Below are 11,865 nucleotides of genomic sequence, written 5' to 3'. Positions count from 1 at the left end.
ACAACAGGGGTGTCAAACTCAATTTCATTGAGGGCCGCATCAGCATTGCGGTTGCCCTCGGGGGGGCGTGGCCTACTGGGTGGGCGTGGCTAAAGTGCATATGGCCTACTGGGTGGGCATGGCCAGCTCTACATCGTTCGCATCAAGGGTGCCTATGGAGGCCTGGGCAGGAGTGGGACAGATCTGAGGGCCTCTGGCAGGAGGAAGGTCTCTGGGCCAGGGCCAAGGCAGTGGGGGCCGTTCCCTCACTGTTTCCAGGATGGCTTTGTGGGCCGCATGAAACCACTTCACGGGCCGGATCTGGCCCCCGGGCCTTGTGTTTGACATGTCTGACCTACAATTTCTGGAGGAGAGCTTTTCCACTGATTTATTGTTTCACCATTAGGACATTTCTGTTTAGTTCTAGGTTGCTTCTCTCTTTCATTAGTTTCCATCCATTGTTTCTTGTCTTGCCTAAATATAGGATTAAATACAAGATAACTTGGTCCAAAGAGATAAGAAAATGGTGAAAAGCAAGATTTGTGCCTAACATTGGTTGGAGATAAATGCACAAACATTCACATGAAAAAAGAGAAAATAATGTATGATGAACATGGAAAAGGAACCAGAATGCGGGTGTGGGGGAGAGCAGACAATGCAAATACAGCAAATAGTTCTTCCAGGCTACTATATTAAAACTCTGGTTGTAACTGTTTCTGGCTTGGTTTGTAAACTAGCAGGTAAGTTAGTCCTCTGTTCTGGTTGGAATTCCTCAGAAGCTTTTCTAAGAGACATCCCAGATGCCAGTCAGCTTTATTTTCTGGTTAAACTATCTATACTGTAGTTTTCTTCCCTGAAGGGATTAAGAATGTTTAATCATCCACAAAAGAGACAACAACATATCTTAGTTTATAAACCTTTAGTCTTCAGAGTTCAAGATACATGTCCAAATTTGCTCTCTATTGCAGGACATTTGTTCCTTATAAGTCTTTCTTGTCCATTGGCTGAAGGAGGCAGAAAATGCTATAGGGGATGAGGGCCACTGCACAGATGTGGGCGCAAGTGCACTTACAGAATGAGAGGATGTAGAAAAGGATCTCCTGATCAGTGGGTAGTTCAAAGGAATCAAACAGGTGCAGGACTAGCAATGAAAAAATGATGCAACTGAAATGAAAGGTCAGCCCTTGGCTTTGCTTCCCTTTGCATAGTTCTGTATACATTGGGGAGTTGAGTCCAAATCCCAGCCCAAACAAAATGCCCAGATTGCGTAACAGACTGGCAAAAGGGGTTGTGTCAATATGGATCCATTCAGGCCGTTCACACCATTTGTGGGCCTTCTCGAGTGTCCATAAGAGATCTACACCCAGCATCTTGAGCAGCAGATAGAAGCTTAAGGCAAAACCAAAGAGGAAGCCAATAGTTCCAACATATCGCATGAAGCTGGCGGTGTAGATGGAATGGACTTGTTCAAAAGCCACAGCCACCAGCATGCCTGTAGAATAAGTCAATCATTGATTGAGTTGGCATTCTCTTGATATTTACTTACAGGGTTTTATTCTTTTATTTATTCAAGACTAGGAATAGCTTACCTGAAATAACACCTGCAATCACTTGATGTGGGAAGTGTGCAGCAATGAACACTCGGGACAAGCAGACACAGACTTGTATAGCCCAGAATCCTGCCCAAAGAAGACTATGCAGACACCTGGAATGGAGAGGGTGGAAAGTTTCAGGGCAAAAGCAGTTCTTAATTGCACTTAAGACTAAAGGCCAATTTGTCCTTTGAATGTTCTGCCAGAACAGGAAATAACAAGATGTCATTTAGCTAATTCTACAGTAAATTAATTAGATGCAGATAGTTTTCACCAATTGCTTTGTTTTGTGACTTTAATATAACAGTGCTGAAAAAATAACTACAACCAATGTCTGTCTATGACCTTCACAGTCCCCCTCAGTCACACAATTGCCATGAGGGTCAGTATGTGTTGTCCTATGCTGATTTGCTGGGGGGGCAGGTTTCCTTCACTTTCAGCACTGAGATTGGACAGGAAGGGATTACAAGAGAATGAACAGCCACCTACTGCTTACTCTCTTGTAATCTCTTCTCTAATCTCTATGCTTTGCAAGAGATAGGGGACAAGTAATATCTAGGCAATTTCTGCTGTCCTGTTTTCTCCTTCCCTCACACAATAAATGCCTGTGTATTCTCTTGTAATCTCTTTTGCCAATGAATGTAAATATAAACATCAATTCTCTTTTTGCTAATTATCTCAGCAGAGGGGTGAGCTTTTGAAATGGCAGTGGAGTAGGGAAGGGGCTATAAGATTTGCCCCTTCATTGTGAGTCAAATTGTGATAACCTTCCCTTCCTTTTTAGATTTTTATTTTGGAATTGATCTGTTAGAAGCCATAGAACTTATATATATATATATATATATATATATATATATATATATATATATATATATATATATATATATATATATATATATATATATATATATATATATATATATATATATATATACACTGCCCTTTCCCGAAGGACTCAGGGCGGTTTACAGGATATATATATATATATATATATATATATATATATATATCTACAGCAAGATTATTTTATACACAAAGATGATGAAACTTGGCACTACCTAGAATAGAGGAATGGTTAGTAAAATGAAGAAATTTACTAATATAGCTAAATTGACCACTTTGATCAAAGATTTATTTATATATTGCTGCCTAGAAACCTCTAATGGATATTTTACTTAAACAAAAAATGAATTTATAATTTACAGTTTTGATGAATTAAATTAGATTATAGAGAGTTATGTTGTAACTATAAAGAGGTGAATTTATAATTGTACTTATAATTGCTGTAAAGATTGAAAGCTATTTCTTTTTTCTTTTCTATTTTTATTTTATTTTACCCCCTTGCACTTTTAACTTTTTTATTTTTCTTCTTTTCTTAGTTGTATTAGTTTTTAATCTTCCTTTAAAAAAAACTTTTTAAAAGGAACCAACTGTAGCTTTGAGATTTTATATGGTATATAGGGGTGCCACGGTGTACAATGTGATTTAAAAAAAGTCAAGATAGTAGCTAAGATAGTGAAATCAAAGTTCTGTCTGTTTTTCATATGTTCTGCACACATGCATACATACAAGCCTGGCAGAAATGTATTCATTCCACTGTTGCCCTCATCCTGATTTTTTTGACTATCCTATGGATATTCATGTTTGTGTATCTGTGTTAAAAAACTGGAAAAAAAAACAGTGGAAGAATTGACACTGAAACTCCACAAAATCCAATTTTCCACAAATCCAGGTGATCCTTGACTTAACCATAGTTCTTTTACTGACCAAAGTTACGACACTGAAAAAAGTGACATGAATGTTTTTCACATGACTGTTGCAGAAGCCCCATGGTCATGTGATCAGAATTCAGATGCGTGGTGACTGGTTCATATTTATGACTGTTGCTATGCCCAGGGGTCATGCGATTACCTTTTGCAACCTTTTGGCAAGGAAAGTCAATGGGGAAGCCAGATTCATTTAAAAACTATGTCACTAACTTAACAACTGCGGTGATTCACTTAACTGTGATAAGAAAGGTCATAAAATGGGGCAAAGTTCACTTAACAAATGTCTCACTGAGCAATAGAAATTTTGGGCTGAATTATGGTCATAAGTCAAAGACTACCTGTATAATGCTTCAATTTTGAACCAATCTTGATTTCATGAAAGTTATTGCTGATTTATAATCGTCTTTAATACTGCTGTATAACTGCACGCTTTTATTCATGTTGCATACAGATAATACTTAATGTGTGAATTGTGGCATCAATTATCACAAACAAATAAAAACATCAACTACCTGAAAATGAGATAGTGAATTGAGACAATGTTTAGGTATATTTTTTCTTCCATTGTCTAGTATTAAAATCCTCCTCTTAAAGGGAAATGGGAATGGGGAAAGGTATCCTTATTTACAGGACAGAAAATCAAAAAAAGGAGCTCTCTCAGTTCCATCTCTCATATGCCCAGCAGGCACGTAGACCTTACCTGCCTCTCAGGGTGTTTCGCTTCTGTGGCAATAGTTGTGATAGCAATGCTGTTACCATGACATAGTAGACCCCAGAAGACCCCATGGCATGACCAGAAGGACTACCTGAAGATGCATACAATGAAATCGGTGAAAGGAAAGCTGTAGCTGCAGTGGCTTAAGGAAGGTACTGGGAAAGTAGGGGATATGACATATGCAACCTCACCTGGACCAGTTTCACAGGTAATGGGAAACTGCCGGATTACTGGAGGTGTTCCATTGCCATAAAAATCTGTCTCATGTACCCACCAGTAGGGCCTCTCTCCAAAGAGGATCCTAGAAGAAAGGAAAATTAAAAGTAATTCTGATCCCAGTAAAGGACAAAGCCATAGCAGGCATAAGACAACAAATAGACCTTTACAGTTCCAGGCATACCAGAGAATTAATCTATAAATTTTAAAAAGGAGATTTCAAGTTTCTAATTTCAGATTTATCTGCAAGACTGGAGTTCTAGAATTAAAAGCCTTTCAAGTAAGGATAGACTTGGGCAACCTTCTCCAACTTGTGCTCCCATAATTCCTAGCACTAAGAATTATGAAAATTATAAGACAAAGTTATTTGACTCAGAAACATTTATTACCCTTGCTGCTCTTTTCTGAATTTTCATTTTTATTTTTGCAAGCTCTGAGGATTATTTTACTTGAAAAGTAGTCATACAATTTTAAAATAAAATCTCAACAGACAGTCTTTTATTGTTTTCCTTCATTCAGCAAAATCAATTTTTTCAACAAAATTAAGAATGCATATTATAATGTGAAGGTTGGAGTACTTATCAGTTTCACTTCTGTCATAGAGAAGATCAAATTCTAGAAGTTGCAAATTAACAAAATTCTAAGATGTAAAAATGCCAAATGTTTTTTTTTTTTGGTAAGGAATAATATTATACTTACCTATTCAGAAGGCAAGATGCCTTATAGTTAGTAAAATTGATTCCCAATTAAATTGGATTGGATCCTGAGAGGACATTCTGGACATACACTACAGCACAGTATCTATTTGTAAAGCTGCTTAAATTCAATAGAACGTATATACAAATAATTGTATACAAAATAATATGGAGACAAAATTGCTCAGAGGTTTCCTCATGATACCTGAATCCTAGTTTATGATAGAGAATAAAAATCCATGGAACAGATGGATGCTCAGACTATTTAAGCAAACAAATAACCAGTTAATTTCTGAAAAGAGAGAGAGGAGAGAGAATAATGGCAGCCTTCAAGCCTGCTCCCTTTTCCTTAAGTGTCCCAAATTCAATTCTCTGAGGGGAAATGATAAAATGCTTGTTTGGAGGAAAACCTAGTTTCTTCTTCCCAGTCACCTCCCTCTCCTTATTCTTTTCTTGCTTTGCAGCCAACCTTTGTCTTTAGCATTACAGCCACCTTATAAATTATGATTTGTGCTGGCCCTTCAGAAAAAGAGTAAAAATCTGGAATTTATAAGCAGAATTATCTTCATATTATTGTATACTATATACAACTATGCTCTGAGTTAAGCACCAAATTGCAATAAGGAAGGGTTGTAAAAGTCACTTTGGTCTTTGAGCTGGAAAAAAAGAGCAGAAGTCGTTCCTGAACTCAGATATGATGATCAGGAATTCTCACTCATGCTCACCACTTGAAAACAAGGTTGAACCAATCGCCGATGACAGCTACCCAGATGAGTCGGATTCCCACTGCTTCCTTCAGTTGGAACCAGATAGGGAAGAAGAAGAAGAAAGTCGTTCTGAGATCAGTTACTGTTGAGATGAAGAGAAACCAGTCTTGAAAGTCCATGAAATTCTCTTGAAGGTAGCTGGTAGCCTGGACTCCTGTACTGTGCATAAGATCCATAGTGCAACTTCAGCAGAGACTATCTTCTCCCACTTTGGTTCTTCCTAGTTTCCCCAGCAATTGCTGGGCCTTTTTAATATCCAAGCCCTCTGATCTTTGATCTTTAACCCCCTCTCTTGTCCAAAAAATATTGACAGAAGCTGCAGAATGAAGCAAGGTGTATTTGTGTGCAAGAGTCAATATCTTCTGTTTCAGGGAGCACATCTGCCCTACATGCTTGGAAGTGCTTGAAATGCCATTGCCTTTTCCCACCGTATCCTGAATGGAGGTTAGATTCTGCTTAACAGGACACACTTGTTGATCAAACTACAATTTTAATGAACCTTTGGAAAAAGTTATGAACCTCTAAATGTAATAATGTCTCGGTAGACGAGGCAACTATTATAACGTTGCTTAATCCAGCCATTATGGAATGTGTGCATAACACACTGATATAGTCTTCAAGAACTATGTTTTAAAGAATTAAATTAGTATAAGCAGTTTCAATTTTCTTTGTTCTTTGAACTAGCTCTAGTTAAATGTGTAAGTCTCAGACATTTTTAGATACAAACTAAAAACTGGGAAATAAAGGTTGATAGGTAAACCTTCCAGGTAATAAATTAATTAATCAAGACTCAAAGGCATGCTTAATCTGGCATACCTGAGGTCAGAGAACTATCCACCAGAAATATATGCAGCAGCACAATCAACAAGGTCTAGGAAATTGTTTTCTAAATTCTGTGCTCAAGCAATTTATTAATAAGCAGATAAAGAGATCAGTCCCTCAGAGCAAAGTAAAGGGTAGTGGTGATGATATACAACTGAAATGAACTCAGCATTTTGGACTTTAGGACTACACAGCAGATTTCTAATAACAGCTATGGAACAGGATTATAAAAGGAAATCAGCCAAGGCCCCAATTTCAATCAAGACCTTGAAGCAACGCAAAGTAGTTTTCATAAAATACACTAGTTCACTGTAGATTCATTCCAGCCTGGCTCGAGGCTTGGCTTTGGGATAATACAACCTGCTGTGGTGGGCGACTTTTTCCAGAAATTACAGCATTTGGCTTTTTCTGGCCATTTCTAGCATTATCACCCATAATAGCCTTCCAGACTATTTATTTGTGTAAGGCTGAAAAAGTGAAGTGTTATGGTTATCCCAGTCTTCCTGATGCTATAGTTTGAGAAGAAATACTGGAAAACATATATTATGTTCCATACCAATGGCTATCAAATTTTGACTGTACTCTTAAATAAACAGATTTAGCCATTTAAATTTGTTCTGGTTTTGATTTGTGCAGGGTATTCCCACTTCATGTGTGTATACAAACTTTCCTACTTTTGGGACATTTTTCTATACTAGTAGGGATACTCAGATTGGAGTACAAAATCTGGACAAACTCAGATAAATTATGGATTTATCTGGATGTTCTGGAGTTAAAAAAAATGCCCTAGCCACTTTTGCAGGCTTTATGTTGGTACTAGAAAGAACTTGGTTGGAATATGGAACTGAAAGAAAATCCAGAGGTCGTAACCCTCCCAGAGCCTAATGTACTTTCACCATGGCTTAATTGCAAGGACAAAAAGGCTTCAAGAATATTTCTGTAAGCAGCCAATTTGGCCTTGTTTACAGTACTTGCATGATCGGTTCCAGTCTCTCAATGACAATCCTAAAGTCAACTGGACAGGACAAGTTAGGTCAGTGTTTTTCAAACTTGGCAATTTGCTATGGAATTTGGGGAGTTGAAGTCCACACATCTTTGAGTTGCCAAGTATGAAAATGCTGGGCTAACTAATTTATTAATGGGAGGGGATGAAGAGTCATTTAATAATAGAGTTGTACAGTTATTTTTAAATCCCTAAGCTTTATTCTCTTTGTTTTTTAGTTTTTTTTAAAAAAAGCAGATCCTCAGTAATGGAAATTTCACCACTAGCACTATAGTATCAAGAAAGATAGGAAGGAGCAGACACGCTTATTAAAGGACAAGAGCTGAAGAAACCTCTTGGATGAGAAATGAAATATCTTCAAAGAAAAATAAGAAAGTCCAGTTGCCTCATGAAAAAGCACCTGTGGGATAAATATGACCTGGATGACTGACAAGGTTGCCTCATCTATTGTCCTGATAGCCTATGCTTAGTAGCCACATCAGACAACAGAAAAAGGGTTGGTGCATAAGGAACAAAAGCAAATGTTGGAAGGTCAAGTTGCCACATGATCTGTGCACCCAGTTCAAATTTATTTATTGCCAAAGTAAAATGGGCCACTGTACACTGCTTGCGTTCCAACCCAATCACTTTGGTATCATGTGAGATTAGACCAATGGAGATGTTCAGGCTGCATTATGACTGAAGAAGTCACCTGAAATTTAAAGAGACGTGAATGGCTTGAATGGAGGTAATGTGTACTTTTGAAGCCCGCAAAGAATACCCAGGAAAAGAGGGTGCTTAATTGTCCTCTTTCTTTGCCACAAAACAGTTTGCTTGCACAAAAATCCCATCTCAGCAATTGACATTTATATTTTCAGAAGCTTCCAGTTGTGGCATTAATGGATGAGCTTTGGAGAAAATTTTGCAAGAGGGGCAGTGAATTAAATGCTCAGTGTCCACTTAATCTCTCATTGTGCAACTGCTGAGGTTTCCATTCTGCTACTTATATAGCTGTACAACTGTTTATAGTCACAACCATTTTGGGTCCTGTGAAAATTTAGCCCTTCCTCCTCTGAAAGAAAATTCACTTGGAGTGAGTCCCTACACTCTAGATGTCATCCAGGTGTATTGGAACAGCAATTCCCTAAAGTCTAATGGGATCCAGCATGAGATCTGGACTTGTATTTATGCTTTAAGTATTTTAAGTATTTTCAAGTGGCTTTATAAACTTCTTACTGACTTCAAGCGAGGGAGATTGATAAATTATCATTTCAAAGAAGAAAAGTTTTCTTGGAAAGCATCTGGAAAATGACCTCATAACTGCAATTCCAAAGGCATCAGCATAAGCCAGTGTTTTCTAAGCTTAAACTTTAAGATGTATGCACTTCAATTCTCAGAATTTCCTATTTGGCAATTCTATATTGTCCCAAATTGTTTGCAGGGAGCAAGTATTTAAATCGGTTATATAAATAAATAACCCAGCTTGTAGATCACTAGTTCCCCACTCTTAAGGCCAAGAAGCAGTATGGCTGTCATTTCTGTTGCAAGATAAATTAAAAGACTTGAAGCATTTGAAATTGTTTAGAAATATATTAGCACCTTCCAGCATGGAAAGCTGAGTTCACTGAACTTGTTAGTGCCAATGAATCAATCAACTGATGATTTGCATAATTTTTCATTACATAATTACAAGTGAATTTGGGTGTAGGAACCAAGAGACTGTGGGTTCCAGGTTTCCCTTATGCATGAAACTTGGCTTGGTGACCCCCAAACTAATCACTCTCTCAGCGAATCCACCTCACATGATTGTTGTGGAGAAAACAGGAGGAAGGAATGTAAGGTACGTTCACTACTTTGATATATGATATGATAGATTTTGGGCAGGGGGTATCTTTGAGGCAATGTTGACTCCTGGCAACTACCTGGATTAGCCCCTGCAATTTTCTTGGCAAATTTCAGAAGTGATTTGTCGTTGCCTCCTTCCTAGGACTAAGAGAGAATGACCAGTCCAAGATCACCTAGCTAGCTTTGTGCCTAAAGTGGGATTAGAACTCGTGGTCTTCTGTTTTCAAGTCTGGTACTTTAACTACAATTAGTTCATGGCTAATTTCAACTGAATATAGTCTGAAATCACTATCATGGCGCTCATATATCTTGAGACCAAGAGATCTTGTCCAAGACCAGGGTGACCAAACTTCCATATATATTCCTTTTATGACCCGTTAATCCCTCTGAGAAAGGGAGCATCAGATATAACAGTCCTAATTATCACCCCCTTTATTCGGGGTGATAATTAGGGCTATCATACCTGAGCTGTAGAAATCTAGATGCCCACTAGATGGCAGCAAAGAGATATAGAAAACTGTAATGCTTTGTTCCGCTACCAGAATTTTTTTGTAGTCCCACTCTACAGACGTTACAGACTAATTGAACAGGGAACATGCAAGCTGCTTTTCATATTGTGATTCACATATATGCCTGCTGTTTTTGTAACTCAAGCCTCTTATTGCTCATGCAGCTGCTGGTGTCTGGAGCAGGCTCCTGCAAACTGAGATTTTTTCCTAGTTTGCAGGGTGCACACAGAATGCTTCCCCCTAAACCAAGTTTATCTTGGGAAAATTGAGATATCTGTCACTTAACTGGATCTCACTTTCCCTGGGAACTCAAAGGCTAATTATTATGAATTTGCAATGTTTCTGTTTTCATGGAAATGATAAATGGGAAAAATTGAGAGATGCAATATTTTAGCAGCTGTTAGCCCTAGTGATGTACCTAACAACAATTTGGGCTCTTTTTAATATAGTTTTATTTTCTGCAAAGTTTTGTAAAGTATTTTAAAATGGCACATATCAGCATTCACATCAATGGAGCCCAGAGGAATTTAGAGATTAGTTCTGGGCCCTCCTTCTAGAGGACAATTACTGGAAGTGTAAATGTTTTTTAGACTTTTACGTTGCTGTGTGCAGATTTGATACAACATCAGTGGAGACGTCTTCCAGAGCCTGTATATAGGATGCAATGGAGAAGTTATCAAGATCCATAAAACTCATTGACAATCATTCTTTCCTCTGGATCCATATAGGGTCAGATGACATTGCCAGAAGAGCTCTTAAAAGAATCTGTGGAGACTATGATGCAGGAAATTAAGCATAACTTGGTTTTTCATAGGTTCTTCCAAATGAAGGTCATAGCATAACAAGGAAAATCTAAGATCCTGGAAGCCAACATCTGAATATGTAAACAATATCTCCAAGAAAGGTCTGGATCTTATAAAAATACTCTCTGCCACTTTGATAAAGAACTTTGGGAACAGACTGAATACATCTGATCAAAATTGGGAAGAAAGTCATTTCACTATTCACTATTCTTACCAGGAGGGGGTTAAATTAGAACAAATAGGGAAGATGAAGAAAGTGTGGAACTAAGTATAGCCAAGAACACAGAACTCAAAGGGACAAACAGGAAGCCAGGATGGGGACTCAGTTTCTGGGGATACTAGAGATAGTATTCAAATGTCCTGATGTTTCTATACCAATGGACAGAATATGAGAAATAAACAGGGAGAACTAGAGGCTGTAATTCAGGGAAACAAATATGATGTAGTAGCATCACTGAAGCTTGCTAGAATAAATTGCACTGGAAGGCTACAATTATTCAAAAGAAAAAGACTCAAGAGAATGGGTAGAAATGTGCACTGTACATAAAGAAAAAAAATGACTGCACCAATATTACAAGAGCCTTGGTGGAGCAGTGGGCTAATGCCTCCTTAAGTAACACCAGCTGCCTGCAATTAGTGCAGGTTCGCATCCCACCAGGCTCAAGGTTGACTCAGCCTTCCATCCTTCCGAGGTAGGTAAAATGAGGACCCAGATTGTTGGGGGCAATTAAGCTGACTTTGTAATAATGCCGCTTGGGGGGGGCAAATGCCCTAATAAGCAGGCATATACATAGAATGAAGGCTACTGCTAAGCTTGTAAGCCGCCCTGAATCTTCGGAGAAGGGCGGGATATAAATGGAATTAAAATAAATAAATAAAATAAATAAATATTCAGAAATCAGAGTATAGAAATCCAGTTGAGAGTATTTGGATAAGAATAACAAGAAAATACCGATACTATTGTGACCATATAGATACTATTGTGACTATATAGACCACAGGTCTGCAACCCGTGGCTCTGGAGCCGCATGCGGCTCTTTCAGCCGGCTCCTGCGGCTCCCGGTCCTCTGCCATGTGCAGTCCCCCCCCAAAAAAAAGTGGGACTAAAAAAAGTTCAACCAATCAATTCAAATATGCAGGGTAGGTGCATATCTCACCTTGGCTCCACTCT

The 11,865-nt window shown here is 38.2% G+C and overlaps 2 protein-coding genes across 2 annotated transcripts in view; both read right to left on the bottom strand.

The window, feature by feature from the left end:
• PSME3 (proteasome activator subunit 3) overlaps window positions 1–11,865 on the bottom strand; it is a 449,122-nt gene that overhangs the window by 304,075 nt on the left and 133,182 nt on the right. The gene's annotated exons all lie outside the window — the stretch shown is intronic.
• On the bottom strand, window positions 96–7,157 carry LOC308677324 (glucose-6-phosphatase catalytic subunit 1-like). Its single transcript, XM_081343593.1, has 5 exons — window positions 5,692–7,157; window positions 4,247–4,356; window positions 4,041–4,146; window positions 1,569–1,684; window positions 96–1,471 (listed from the first exon to the last, which is right to left on the bottom strand). The coding sequence occupies exons 1-5, from the start codon at window positions 5,907–5,909 to the stop codon at window positions 960–962; spliced, it is 1,062 nt and encodes a 353-aa protein (XP_081199719.1). The 5' UTR covers window positions 5,910–7,157; the 3' UTR covers window positions 96–959.

The sequence above is a fragment of the Vipera berus genome (genome assembly GCF_964194415.1).
Source record: "Vipera berus genome assembly, chromosome: Z".
In the NCBI taxonomy this organism is placed as follows: Eukaryota; Metazoa; Chordata; class Lepidosauria; order Squamata; family Viperidae; genus Vipera; species Vipera berus.
Note: the sequence above shows the minus strand (reverse complement) of the source record. Positions and strands in the feature narration are given on the sequence as shown.

Bases quoted from the DNA above. Each gene is read 5' to 3' on its own strand.
- LOC308677324 (XM_081343593.1), bottom strand. From the start codon at position 5,909: ATGGATCTTATGCACAGTACAGGAGTCCAGGCTACCAGCTACCTTCAA. The intron at 4,357-5,691 runs GTGAGCATGAGT...CCTTTCTTCTAG, and splicing joins TTCAACCTTGTTTTCAAGTG to GATCCTCTTTGGAGAGAGGC. The intron at 4,147-4,246 runs GTGAGGTTGCAT...ATGCATCTTCAG, and splicing joins TACCTGTGAAACTGGTCCAG to GTAGTCCTTCTGGTCATGCC.